Source organism: Prunus dulcis, chromosome 6 (assembly GCF_902201215.1).
Source record: "Prunus dulcis chromosome 6, ALMONDv2, whole genome shotgun sequence".
NCBI classification, from domain to species: domain Eukaryota; kingdom Viridiplantae; phylum Streptophyta; class Magnoliopsida; order Rosales; family Rosaceae; genus Prunus; species Prunus dulcis.
The window spans coordinates 28,013,270-28,027,642 of record NC_047655.1 but is presented as its reverse complement, the minus strand read 5'-3'; the positions used below and the strand labels follow the sequence as shown (position 1 = coordinate 28,027,642).

General features: G+C 37.2%; 1 protein-coding gene and 2 long non-coding RNA genes across 6 annotated transcripts; all 3 read left to right on the top strand.

Moving 5' to 3' along the window:
* Positions 1-749: 749 nt before the first annotated feature.
* LOC117630649 (protein HASTY 1) lies at positions 750-10,819 on the top strand. Of its 4 annotated transcripts, XR_004586211.1 has the most exons (24): positions 750-1,034; positions 1,597-1,698; positions 1,794-1,937; positions 2,024-2,104; positions 2,192-2,261; positions 2,392-2,462; positions 2,536-2,699; positions 2,798-2,869; positions 2,989-3,229; positions 3,349-3,411; positions 3,517-3,780; positions 4,132-4,245; positions 4,358-4,484; positions 4,571-4,740; positions 4,833-4,934; positions 5,360-5,463; positions 5,543-5,837; positions 5,987-6,231; positions 6,345-6,848; positions 6,979-7,273; positions 7,381-7,564; positions 8,150-8,302; positions 9,607-9,796; positions 10,254-10,819. XR_004586211.1 is itself a non-coding variant. In XM_034363346.1 (22 exons), exons 1-22 carry the CDS (start codon positions 918-920, stop codon positions 8,227-8,229), a joined length of 3,609 nt encoding a protein of 1,202 aa, XP_034219237.1. In that variant the 5' UTR covers positions 750-917; the 3' UTR covers positions 8,230-8,484. The 4 variants fall into 4 exon arrangements, 1 of the variants encoding a protein (XP_034219237.1); XR_004586212.1 differs by lacking the exons at positions 9,607-9,796; positions 10,254-10,819 and adding an exon at positions 8,640-8,926; XR_004586213.1 differs by lacking the exons at positions 9,607-9,796; positions 10,254-10,819 and adding an exon at positions 8,516-8,534.
* Positions 10,820-11,976: 1,157 nt separating this feature from the next.
* On the top strand, positions 11,977-12,860 carry LOC117630115. Its single transcript, XR_004586195.1, has 2 exons — positions 11,977-12,224; positions 12,443-12,860. It is a non-coding gene; the product is annotated as an uncharacterized LOC117630115 (long non-coding RNA).
* Positions 12,861-13,095: 235 nt separating this feature from the next.
* On the top strand, positions 13,096-14,270 carry LOC117630116. The gene is made up of 2 exons (XR_004586196.1): positions 13,096-13,302; positions 13,894-14,270. It is a non-coding gene; the product is annotated as an uncharacterized LOC117630116 (long non-coding RNA).
* The last annotated feature ends 103 nt before the right edge of the window (positions 14,271-14,373 follow it).

Sequence of the window (14,373 nt, the reverse complement as noted above, 5' to 3'; positions counted from 1 at the left end):
GATGACATCTGCCACATTTTCATTTATTCTACTTTCATGCTTCTAAATTCATTTCCCCCAAACCCTATCCAACTAAAGAACACGAATTTTTTTTGAAGGGAATTATTATTGACCCACCTCAAAAGTTATTTTGTACTTATAATAATTTTTTTTCCCTAATACTAGCCTCTCAGCACGTGTTTCTGTCCATGCGAGAGGCTTTTTTTTAAAATTTTTTTTAAATTTATTTTAGAATTAAGAAAGATAACGGGTAGTTGTGTTCCATAAAAATAGGATCCATTATCTGATTTTTCTTAATTTTAATTTTTTTAGTATGAAAAGTGTGAATTTACCATATTATCCTCATTTAATTAGTAATTTCAATTCTTAATGTTTGCATTAATCAAGGGCATTTTTCAGTATTTTGAATGTTTTACCATTCTCTGTCTTTTGTTATATATATATATATAGATTAAAAGATGTTTCAAATTCGAAACTGCCCTTATCAATATAAAAGGACACTGAAAAAACTAAAATTAGTAACATGAGGGAATATAAATGGACATTTTTTTCCTTAAGAAAATAATATTTAAAGGTGATTGCAACTTTACTAGATCTATTTAGTATTGAATTATTAATCATAAAAACCCTTTAATTTTGCAAAGAAGGGGAAAAAAGAAAAAGAAAAGGAAAAACAGAGCTGAGGTTTTCTAGGGGGAAAAAGGTGAACAAAGTTAATAAAATCTTAAAACCGCCCACTAAAGAGAGCACTCTCATGCTCTTATTAAAACCGCCATTAAATTCCTCAGCTTTCTCTCTTTCTCTCTCAAACACACGCAGAGGTTTCTTGTCACAGCAAACCCTCGATATTCTCACTTTCTTTCTCTGGAAACCAATAAAAAGCTTGGGCTAAAACCATAGAAACCAGAAGGCAAACAATGGAAGAAAACAACAGTAACAACGTGGCTAGCAACGTGGCCCAAGCCATTGCCGTAGCTCTCGACTGGAGCTCCACTTCCGATGCTCGCAAAGCAGCCGTCGCTTTCCTCGAATCCGTACTCTCTTTCTTTCTCTAAAAACTTTACCTTGTGCCGCTATCTCTGTGCTTTGTTAAAACTATGATTTCTTCTTTCCGCCTTGAACTTTAAAGTGGTAGCTTTGTGAATGTTATGGCTCTGCGAGTCTGCTGGACTTCGGAAGTATTGTTTTTTGTTAATTTGATCGAATTTTGTGAAATGGGTATTTGATTATTGTGCTTGTGGGGTTTTAAGTTTTTACAAAAATTTGTTCAGAGTCAAATTTAGTGTTATGCGAAAGTTTGTGTTTTGATCGAGTTACAGGGAATGTGTACTAGTGATTGGCTTACTGTGTCATAGAGAATGGAACGGTAATGGAGGTTTTACAGCTCAAAAATTTAAATGACTCCCTAAAATTTCCTGTTGACAGAGTTTATTGGATGATCTCATTGTTTTTCTCTGGAGTATGTTGATCTTTAGTATCTATAAAATGTTTCTGTAAGGTTCTTATGTTGTGGAATCTATTACTTGGTTTAAGAAGCTATATCTACCTGTCATTATTTTCCTTTGTTGATCGATACCTTCTGTTCATATTGTCCAGATTAAAGCCGGAGATGTACGCGTTTTGGCAAACACATCATTCCATCTAGTGAAAAAAGATTGGTCTTCCGAAATTCGGTTGCATGCATTTAAAATGTTACAGGTTTATGCTTATGGAATGTTCTTTAAGCAGCTTTCTGTTTGATTTATAATTATTTGAATATTTCCATTTGACCCAAATGCCATATTTTTGTGCAGCATTTGGTCCGGTTGAGGTGGGAAGAATTAAGCCCTACAGAGCGTAGAAACTTTGCAAATATCACTGTTGATTTAATGTCAGATATTGCAAATCCCAGTGAGGAGTGGGCTTTGAAAAGTCAGACAGCAGCCCTTGTTGCTGAGGTTTACACAGCATTTCTTTTGAATCTATTTAGACTGCCAATGCTCATATTTGCGTTATAATACTCACTTGTTTTGATCTGTTACAGATGGTTAGAAGAGAAGGACTAAATCTTTGGCAAGAACTGCTTCCAACTCTGGTTTCATTATCTTACAAGGGACCTATACAAGTAAATTTTATTTCCCCTTGTTCAAACTATATTTCATTTAAAACATGCTTTAGGTAATCGCCCGATTTTCTTCTGCTCTTTTATTAGGCTGAGTTGGTCTGCATGATGCTAAGGTGGCTTCCTGAAGATATTACTGTTCACAATGAAGATTTGGAAGGTTTATACTGTGCACTTTTTTCTTTTTGCCTGTGAATTGGCAGTGGAGTGCGTGTGTGTATGCATGTAATGCTTTTCCTCTGGATTTTGATTGCTGCATGCCTTACCCTGATTCTGAATGGTTAATACAGGTGATCGGAGAAGGTTATTGTTGCGTGGGCTGACGCAATCTTTACCTGAAATATTGCCTCTATTATACACTGTATGTCTGGCTCCTTGACTTTTAATAGAAGTAGCATACAATGGATTTATCATAATAGCTTTATTATGTGCAGTTACTAGAGAGGCACTTTGGAGCTGTGTTGAATGAAGCAGGAAAACAACAATTGGACCTCGCAAAACAACATGCAGCAACAGTAACAGCTACTTTGAATGCTGTTAATGCATATTCTGAATGGGCTCCATTGCCTGATCTTGCAAAATATGGTATAATTCATGGGTATGGTATCCTTCTTTGAAGTTTTGGTGGAGTCTGATTTGAAGCCATTGGCAAGAGTCTGTTTCTTATCTCCTTTCTCTCTCTCTCTGCATGCACAGGTGTGGTTTCTTACTTTCTTCACCTGACTTCTGTCTTCATGCTTGTGAGTTTTTCAAACTTGTTTCCCAAAGGTATGCAACGTAGTATTTCCAGTAGCTAGTTCAATGTTCTATACAGTTATAAATTATGATTTTCGCCCTTGCCAAGACAGTTCTGTAACAGTTGTGTTATTCTGAATTATGACATGCAGGAAGAGACCTATTGATGATACCTCTGCTCCGGAATTTGATTCTGCAATGAGTAATATCTTTCATATATTGATGAATGTCTCCAAAGAATTTTTGTACGGATCAGGCCCCAGTGCTGGGGTAATTGATGAAAGCGATATTGAGTTTGCGGAATATATATGTGAAAGTATGGTATCTTTGGGTTCTACAAACTTGCAATGTATTGCTGGTGATAGCACCATGCTAGGTCTTTATTTACAACAGGTAACTAGAACATCGGGTTATATGCAAAAGGGTGTTTGTTGCTTGCTCATTTTGATTCTGTCAACAAGTAATTGCTTATTGAAATACAGTATAACTTTTTATTTTTATTATTTTCTCAGATGCTAGGTTTTTTTCAGCATTTGAAGCTAGCTCTTCACTTTCAATCTCTCCACTTTTGGCTGGTACGAAGAGAATTTCCAAATTATTGTTATATTGTGTCAATAATAGAGGCTATGTCATACATTACCATGTTTGAACATCTTTCATGTTCATATATGCTTGTTTAGGCACTAATGAGAGACTTGATGTCAAAGCCAAAGGCTGTTGCTCCCTCAGCTGGAGATGGTTCTGACCCAGTCGATACTGAAAAGAGAAAGATCTTAAGTTTTTTGAGTGATGAAATATGTAGTGCAATTCTGGATGTATCTTTCCAACACATGCTCAAGCGAGAAAAGGTTCCTCATGGAACATCATTTGCTTTGGGGCCGTTGGAGTTATGGAGTGATGATGCTGAGGGAAAGGGAAATTTTGGCCAGTATCGTTCAAAGTTGGTAAGTAATTTTTACATAAGAACTCCAATATCTTTGTTTCTGCATATTCGTACAACATGAATGGATGGGTCAATTCATCGACTTTGTTAGTAACTGCGATTCAGATTAGAGGAGCTGTCAAAATAACCCTGAAATGGAACTCATTTCTTTTCATGTTAAACATTTATGTCATCTTGCATCATACAGAGATTTCTTTCTCTGTTCTGGTTTATAATATTACTCAAGGTGATGTTGGGATAAGTTTATTCTATGATTCTCTTTAGCATAGGTTATGAAAATTACTCAGTTGGCCTGCCTTGGCCTGCATTTTTTTTAAAGTTTCTCACGAGATGCATGCATATCTTAATGCAGTTAGAACTGGTCAAGTTGGTGACTTCATACAAGCCTCTTATAGCTGGGGTTAATGTTTCTGAAAGAATTGATAAGATCATCAAAAACCTCTTGCTTTCTCCAATGCCTGCTCAGGTTTGGTTACAAGCACTTTCTCAATTCGATTTGCTGTCTTTAGAGTTTCCAGCATTCCAGAATTGCTTGCATTGATGGTTCTTGTAAATTTCCATCCTCTGTCTAATTCCAGGACTTAGCTGTGATGGAAAGCATGCAGCTGGCTTTAGAAAATGTTGTAAGCACTATTTTTGATGGATCAAATGAAATTGGTGGGGGTCATTCTGAAGTTCAACATGGCATGTGCAAAATATTTGAAGGTATATTTGGAACCTTCTTTTTATCTCCCTAGAGCTAGAATTTTATATATTGCGTTTATTAACAATACTGGTTTCTTCACTTGAAGGTTTGCTTCAGCAACTTCTTTCTTTGAAGTGGACTGAGCCGGCCCTTGTGGAAGTACTGGGGCACTACTTGGATGCAATGGGGCCATTTTTGAAGTATTTTCCAGATGCTGCAGGCAGTGTCATTAATAAATTATTTGAGCTCCTAAACTCACTTCCTTTTGTTGTTAAGGTCCATTTCAATATATTTACTTTCACTTTGATATTCATTGTAATATTCATTGTATTTTAGAGAAACTTTAAAATCATATTTTTATTCTGCAGGATCCATCTACAAATAGTGCACGGTACGCAAGGTTACAAATTTGTACATCATTTATTCGTATAGCCAAAACTGCTGACAAAAGTATTCTACCTCATATGAAGGTGACTTTAGTTTCTTAAATATTTCCTTTTATTTTTCTGGTTCTTCTTGTGTATATACGACTTTTACACATTTTATATGAATCATGTGCCACTAGTATGAAAGACATCAAATTATTTTACGACATTTTGTGTAATTGGTTAGAAATTACATCAGTAGAATCTGTCATATGATCGTATCCATCCTTTGCAAATTGCGTATAAGTTTGCTTCCTAGCTATTGTGTAATTATTAATTGGGGTTTCATGAATTACTGGTATCCGAGAAATGATACTTTTGAATGCTCCCCGTATTAAGGGTGTAAATAGTCCAAGGTTCCCTAGGAAAACAAAAAATTTAGTCTATATCCCCACTGAAGCAAACCCACGAACTTAGTTCTTGGAAATATCATTTTGTTTATTCACCTTCTCTCGCGGTATTTTATGTAGGGTATAGCTGACACCATGGCGTATATGCAAAGAGAAGGTTGTTTGCTTCGTGGTGAACATAATCTTCTAGGTGAAGCGTTTCTTGTCATGGCTTCTGCTGCTGGGTAATGATTCTCTGGCGTGGATAGATATATTTTTGTTGTCAAATGATTCTATTTTTGAAAATTTTGAAAATTTGTGCAGAATTCAGCAGCAGCAAGAAGTTTTGGCCTGGTTACTAGAACCCTTGAGCCAGCAATGGACGCAGCTTGAGTGGCAAACTGATTATCTATCTGAACCACTAGGTCTTGTTCGCTTGTGCTCTGAGACCCCAGTTATGTGGTCAGTTTTCCACACTATCACATTCTTTGAGAAAGCACTTAAGAGAAGTGGAACCAGAAAAGCGCATTTGAATTTGCAAAACAACTCAACAGAAACTGCTACTCCCTTGCACCCTATGGCTTCTCATCTCTCATGGATGTTGCCACCTCTTCCAAAAGTACGCATGTTGCTCCTGAAAATTAATTGTGTTAAAATTCCTCATTCACATTTCTTCTAAATGTGGTACATTTTTGGCCATTTGTTTATGCAAATATGTTCACTGTGACTACAACATGGTAATAGTTGGTGCATGTTGTTGATTTGCAGCTGCTTCGCTCCATTCATTCCCTTTGGTCTCCATCTGTATCCCAAACACTTCCTTTAGAGATTAAAGCTGCAATGACCATGAGTGATGTTGAGCAATTCAGTCTTCTTGGTGAAGGAAACCCTAAATTTTCAAAGGGAGCAGTAACCTTTTCTAGTGGATCTCTTATCAGTGCAAGTAAGGAAGGATACACAGAGCCAAATGAATCAGACATACGAAATTGGTTGAAAGGTATCAGAGACAGTGGGTATGTATTCCTGCATCTAGTAACTTATTAATCCTTTAAGCGAGTTTCTTTATTGGTTCATCATCCATGTAGGTTTTCTTCATTTAGTGTCGAGGCATTGTTTATAAATGCAGGTACAATGTATTGGGCTTGGCAACCACTGTTGGGGGCTCATTTTACAAATGTTTGGATAGTCAATCTGTTGCTCTAGCTCTAGTGGAGAATGTACATTCAATGGAATTCAGACATATCAGACTGCTTGTTCATTCAGTTTTAATTCCCTTGGTTAAATTTTGCCCTGTGGATTTGTGGGAGACATGGTTAGAGAAGCTCTTGCACCCATTATTTCAACACTCCCAGCAGGCTCTTAGTTGCTCCTGGTCCAGTCTTCTACGTGAAGGGAGAGCAAAGGTCCCAGATGCCCAAGCCATACTCGCTGGGTCAGACTTAAAAGTGGAAGTAATGGAAGAAAAGCTACTTAGGGATTTAACTCGGGAGATTTGTTCACTCCTCTCTGTTATAGCTTCACCACAGCTAAATACCGGGCTTCCTTCCTTGGAGCACTCTGGGCATGTTAGTCGTGTTGACGTTTCTTCACTCAAAGATTTGGATGCATTCACTTCAAGCTCTATGGTTGGGTATGTTTGATTGACATTGTTTCTTATCTAAGTAGCTTTTTCTGTTGGTCTGTACCTTTGTACTTTTACAGCCTTGTTAATTTATTTTTCCCCACAAGTTCTCCGGTCTCAAAGTGCACTCCATTTACAGTTTCCTTTTGAAGCACAAAGGTCTTGCCCTTCCAGCGCTGCAGATATGTTTAGAAGCTTTTACATGGACAGATGGTGAATCCATGACTAAAGTTTCTTCCTTTTGTGCTGCCTTGGTTGCTCTAACGATATCAACAAATAGTACAGAACTCCAACAATTTGTGTCTAAGGATCTCTTTTCTGCAATCATCCAAGGTTTAGCCCTTGAATCAAATGCTTTCATCAGTGCTGATTTGATTAGTCTCTGTCGTGATATATACATATATCTTTGTGATAGAGATCCAACTCCTAGGCAGGTTAGTTACGGTACCTTCTGCTTACCAATATTTTGGGATGGTAGTAATTATACTCTAGTTATAATTAATTTAACAAACTTAATGGACGTGCTTCTTGGGTTTCGCAGGTTCTGCTCTCACTCCCTTGTATCAAACAGCACGATTTGCTTGCTTTTGAAGAAGCTTTGACGAAGACATATAGTCCCAAAGAACAAAAGCAACATATGAAAAGCTTGCTGTTACTAGCTACTGGAAACAAGTTGAAAGCCCTTGTTGCTCAGAAAAGCGTAAATGTAATAACAAATGTATCAAGTAAGTCCAATTACTGACTTCACAATCTTTTTCAAGCTTTTAAAAGAGCATGCTTTCCAAATGTTGCTATAGTTAGTCTTAAATTGTGTAATGCTGCATCTAGTGGCTTCTTAATCTTAAGCTTCCTCCAAATATCTTCATTTTATATGAGGCATTCTCCCCCTTTCTTTCAGTACTTGGTCTCTCCCAACATTAAAACATTCCGCAGGCCAGGTTTCTTGTTAACTTTCGCTCTTTAAATGTGCTAAAATCTTGCTGCATCTAATTTTATAAGGTTTATGAAGGTGGTAGGAAGGAACCTTAGACTCTGAAGAGCTTTTCTTAGTCAAAAAAAAGTGGATACAGTACATAAAAAATATAAACATACCTGGCTCTGTTTGTCTTTCCCTCTTATGAAGGTATGATAGATTTAGTGTTGATTTCTTGTCTCTCTCCATCAAATAGATTTAGGTTCAGGTTCGGCTTGATCTTTTCTTTTCCTTTTTGAAGATTTTTTACATTTTGTTCAAAAGTTGTGTAATTATGTGATAGCTAGTCAACTGGGTGTATATATTAACTAGCATGCTGCTGCAATCATAATTTCAGCAAGGCCTCGCAACACCGTCAATGTTGCAGAAACCAGACTGGATGAGGGAGAGAGTGTTGGACTGGCAGCCATATTGTGATGCATGTGTGATCTCTTGTACAGAAATGAATTCAATTGGAAGACGGAAATCCCTGTTTGAGGAATATGATGAGGTAAATGACCTTTTTCTTTTTTCTGCCAGAGGTCTACACAACTTTTCTAATGGGTTCACCTCAAATAGAAGATACGTGACACCGTGTTGTACTGTACTGCCATGGAAATCAGGTTTTCAGACTCATACATTTCTTTGTATAGCAGCACTAATCAGAGAAAAGAAGAAGAAATCTTTGTTTTAGCTGTTTCTTTTTTTATTAAATCTTTGGCAGATTAAAACTACACTTGGCAGTTTTCATTTCACCTAACCAGTGTGGACCTCTCAAACCAAACTTTCATGTGCATGTCATGAATGCCGTTTGCTACCTCACCTTTTCGAACCATGATTGCTTATAGAGATGTAACAGCATGCGTGCCCCATTTGGATTAGGAAACGTGATGCAGATTGTCCAGTTAGCTCAGCCATTGGTAAGCCTGGAACCCACTGTCCGTAAGGGTTAACAATGAATAAATAATGGCTATCCTATGCTAGTAAAATGAAATCCTTCAGTGATTAAGAACGGTTTATAATCACAAATCCTAACGGTTAACTATTTCATTGTTGTTTGGTTTGGACAGATCGTGACACGTGGATATGGTCCAACATGAGAACAAGTTTCATGTTTATTATTTTAAACGGTTAAAATTGCTTCGTCCAAAAAAAAAAGCGTTAAAATTGCAATATGTCGGTGAAGTCTGACCGAGAAATCTACATTCTCTTTCTTCTCTTGGGATTTTTGTTTTATTCATTTTCTTCTTCTTTGTGAGCCTTTTGGTACCGACATCTGTTGTGTTGTGTCCTTCCAACTACTCTTATTAAATAATAAATTCACAATGAACATCTCAAAATCTATCCCAAATGCCAGGCGTTGGTTAGTTTGGGGACCGTATGTTCGTGTCAATAAAAAATTATTGTATGGCATTGGTACAGAAATATTCTCACACTTTATATAAACACATCGTTCATTCATATTATAACATGTAAATATGTAATTATACGTTTTTATTAGCGTACAATAATTTTTCATCACCACCTCCTCGATCATGTTACACGCTTTGTAAGCAGAGTGGACTATAGGGTATGTAATTGAATGGGAGGCATGCTTCATTTTTTAATGGTAGCTGGAAGGAATGGTAGGTGAAATGCTTTAGATGAAAAGGAAAAAGTAGAAAGGTGAGAACTGGAGTGATATGGCCCAATCAATGTGAATAATATTACACACACACATATATACATATAGTTAAGCAATTCGAATATACACGCTGTTGTTTTTACTCTAAACCAACCCCCATCAAACTTCTAAAAATTTGTACAAGTTTCCAGAGCATACAGCACAGTTGCCGCACCGGCACTGGCACAAATCTTATTGGTGTGGTGGAGAAGGTGATCGTAGAGGCCTAGAGCAGCGACCAATGAGACCCGGAGGACCACCAGGAGGACCACCCGGAGGACCACCCGGACCGCCTGGACTGCCTCCTCTCTTCGGTGGCTTTTGTGATTTCATAGGTTCATGGTATGTCTGATGTTTTGAACTTAATCACTTGTCTCTCCTCTAGTTAATAGAATCACTGCATACATTTTGGAAAATGATGAGAAACGTTTATAATTGATTTCTATAAATAAAAATGTTGTAAAACAATATATAATTAATGTGGCGTAATTTGAGAAGCAAACAAGAAATTTCAAACCCTGGTGTGAGCTAGTGCTTTTGTTTTCTTGATCCACAGATATATGCTGTGTATTATACTTAAAACATTTCCTTGTATCCAAACCAATTTCTTCGTTTGATTCATTGTCTTGTCTATTTTCCTTACTTTTATGTTATCCATTTAAAATAAAAAATCATAAGAATCATTCATCCCCTGTTCCTAGCTGATGCCTTCCTTTTTTAGTTTCCTTACAATTATTTATTTGCTTGTATATTTGTTTTGTTTGTTTTTATGGGAGTTCGTCGTTTTGGTTGGTTGCAGTTTGAGTGTTCTGTGCTGCTGCTGGCTGTTACAAGACTGCTTTGGTGGTGGGCCACCACCAGGGCCTGGACCTCCTGGCCCACCAGGGCCTCTGGGACCCCCTGGCCCACCAGGGCCTTTAGCACCTCCTGGCCCACCAGGACCCCCCGGCCCACCAGGACCCCCTGGCCCACCATGGCTTCAGGGACCCCCTGGTCCACCAGGGCCACCTGGACCACCACCCCCGCCATGAAAAATGAAATGAATGATACATGGATAATGGATTCATGGCAAGGCAGCTGCTTGCTTAGCCATATATAATTGGGTTAGCTTATCAGTTAATTATAATGCCATATGTAATGTAACAATATATATATATATATATATATACATGTAACAATATTTATATCGCGTTGTAAATTGCAATGTAACCAATCTCTGAGAGTCATGGACATGGCTGAGTTTTATTAGTCACTGTGTCTGTCTGTCTGTCTGTCTGTCTGTCATTTGAGTTTGCCAGAGGCTTTTTAATCGGCCTCTCTCTCTACCGTTCGGAATAAAATAAAATATATTTATTTAGCTCATCATCGATTTGCAACAATCTTCTGTTTTATTTAAATTAGATGTTGACCGCAGAATGTTGAAATCAAAACGATCACAACATTAAGGTACATAATTCAATCCTCCTACCCTCTCAAAATTCAAAACACGTTGTCAGTCGGTCATCTGATTCAAACAGATTATAGTAGCAGTGTGTGTGCCAAAACGAGTGGTTCGGATAATTTGAAACAGATGCAGTTTTGAATACTGAAAAAAAAGGGCATATAAACATTTTTTTGCGTGTGCTTGTAAGTTGCATGCATGTGTGGAAAAGGGGAGGTTTGAATGTTAGGTTTATGTCTCAACAGTTGGTTATATTTAAGAGAAGTAGATGACACACTGTCTGTGAGTTTCGGGTGGCCAACGACTTCTGCTAGCCTTAAATCAATGCCGGAGTTTTCACTGTAATGCCTTACGTACCTTATGAAAAACAGGAAGAAGAAAAAAAAACTCAGAGATGCTGTGGACCAAGGGCTGGCGGACCTGGCTTTTGAATGTGATCTTCTGCATAATGTTGAGTTTCAAGCTCAATGTATACGTGATGTAATAACAAGTGAGAGAATGTTGGCATGTTGCTGCTGTTTTTGCAACTTGCAACTCAATATTCTCCCCACTTTCTCTTTCATTCTTTGTTTTATGCGCAGAGTTATTAATGGGATAGTATTATTATGTATTTTGTAACTTTTGTTTACGGGGGTTTATTTTCCTGCATCAAATTTAATGATACTATTCCCTAAAAGGACGACGGTGTTATAACTTTTGTTTACAAAAACAACAAAGATAAACACACAGATTATGACAAAACACCTTGTCAAAAGTCAAAACACGTACGTTTGTCAGTCGGTCATCTGATCCAAACAGATTATACGAAAATATATTTGCATGCGTCGACCAAACAAACAAAACAAATGGTCGGTCCATCGAAGTCTTTGAATTAGGGCCTAAGAAAAGAAATGAGGTCCATCGAAGTCTTTGAAATCACATAATGTACTGTGTGTGTCTGAACTGCGCATATAAACATTAATTTTTTGAGTGATAGAACATTACTGTGTGTGTCTGAAAAGGGGAGGTTTGAATGTTAGGTTTATGTCTGAACAGTTGGTGATAGAATATCAAGAATCAATTAATACTTAGCCATTAAGCTCTCTCTCTCTCTTTGAAAGTATGAACCTATAAATAAACAAGAGCTACATCAATCTCATTAGATACGACCAAGCTACATTGCATTTTCAGCCAGAGAAAGGGGAAGCGATATCACCAGAGTGCTTTGCTTGATTAAGAGACACAGAGAAGAGAAGAGAAAGAGATGCCGCCACCTGGACCGGGAGGCCCACCGGGCTTTGGTTGCTTAGGCGCCCTCTGTAGCGGTATATGCCGCCTTTTATCATCTTGGTGAGTTCATCACTTTGGCTTTTTATAATATTTTATTCTTGTAATTGCCCTCCCAAATTATAAGTTAATAGAAAATGTAGCTGCATCTGCTGCATGCTTCTTTCAATTTTCTTCTTTTTTTTTTTCTTATTTATGAAGGTAATTTCCTAATTATTATTATTATTATTCTAAAATTATTGTATATATATATATATATATATATGGTGTGCACTGTGCAGTGCTTATGTCCTGTGCTGCTGCTGCCTGTTTGAGAGCTGCTGTGGACCCATGTTTGGTGGGGGATTTGGCGGTCCTGGTGGGCCCGGTGGTGGACCTGGTGGACCCGGTGGTGGACCTGGCGGGCCCCCTCGCTTTTGAATATGAGCTGGCTGCTGCTGCTGCCTGTGATCTTCTGCATAATGTTGAGTTTCAAGTTTAACAAGATGTTGGCATGTTGCTGCTGTTTTTGCAACCTGCAACTCAATATTCTCCCTATTTTAGCCCATATTTGTGTTTATTTTGCAATTTATTTTTCATTTGTTTTTTGTTTTTTGAGCAGAATTAATTAGTATTAATATTATATATTTTGTAACCTTTGTTTACCAGATGATCCACCATCCATGACAATTAAATAAAATCTCTTCCTTTTTTTCCCCATTACGATTCATGTGTATATATATATATATATCTTCCTAACCTAAAGCTATTAAGCTAAATAATCATTTAAAACTTACTTCTTTTAATAAGAAAATTAAAGGTTACATATTCATTTTGGTGGGGGTGGCTGGTGGGTTCTTTACTTACCTTTCCTTACCTACCAGTCACTCCAATATAAATAAAATAAATAAAGGCCTAACTAGAAACTTCTTGTACATTCCATTAATTCCAAACCGTCTTCCCTTCCCTGCAATGCAACTCTATAAAAATATGCACTTCTAGTGAATTAGAGAGAGAGACACAGAGAGAGAGAGAGAGAGAGAGAGAGAGAGAGAGAGATGCCGGGTTGGGGACCGCCGCCGGGAGGACCTCCAGGGCCGGCAGGGCCATGTGGTTGCTGTGCTTTCTGTTGTGATGGAATTTTCAGGCTTTTTTCTTCATGGTGAGTTGAGTACTAGTACTGTAAATCTTAGTTCCCACTCTTGCTAAAATGCTCTCATATCTTTTTATAAATATGCTTCATATTCATAATACTACTAGCTTTTTTAACTCACGTGCAAGTACTTTTGTCAAATAAAAAGAACCCAAATAAACAAATTATAAATAAATAAATAAATGAAAGAAATGATGGGGAGATGTCGTGTGAAAAAATGGAGGAAGGGATAACTATACATCCAGATATATCTATATCTCTGTATTAATAAGTGTGTTTTTTTTTGTTTTAAATATTCGTGAATGGATTAGGTTTTTTATTATTATTATTTTACCTTCATAATATTAAATTGAAGTTTTTTGTAAACAAATATTCCAAATTTATTTATGGGTTTTTGAAAATTTCTCTAAACTCCCTTCTTCAAATCTCAAGGTGGTGGTTGTTGTAACTTGTAACTCAGGCGGTGGCACCAATGCCAATGATGGATGTGATTGAAAAACTTGAGCTGACATTATTTTGTAAGATAATATAATATAATATAATTCACCATTTGATCCTTCCCAACACCCTCACCACAATTCTTTTTGTTTATGTTGGCAGTTTCTATCTCTTGTGCTGCTGTTGCATCCTAGAGACCTGCTGTGGACCTGTGTTTGGTGGGCCACCTGGACCCCCTGGCCCACCTGGCGGGCCCCCTGGACCTCCCCCGCCTTGGTAGATAGATCATGTGTATGACATATCGATCCCGAGTACATTTTATGCATATACCATATATCAACCTAGCTACCTACTTGAAATTTGAGATGATGTTGTATTAATTTGTTGAAACAATCGCTTCCTAGGTATTTCACTGTTTGCCCTCTTTTATGCTTATTCTGTGTGTAAACAAGTTGTTGCTTTAGGGTTTTCTTTATGCCATTTTAGCTTCTTTTTTTCTTTCTACTGTTATGGTATTTATGACTTGGGTTTGTATTAGAGTTAAATGATTATGAACCCAAAAAGGACGTAATTTTGACCGTTTAAAACTCTGAATGAATAATCATATAACATTTCTCTTCTTTTTTCTTTTTTTATTTATTA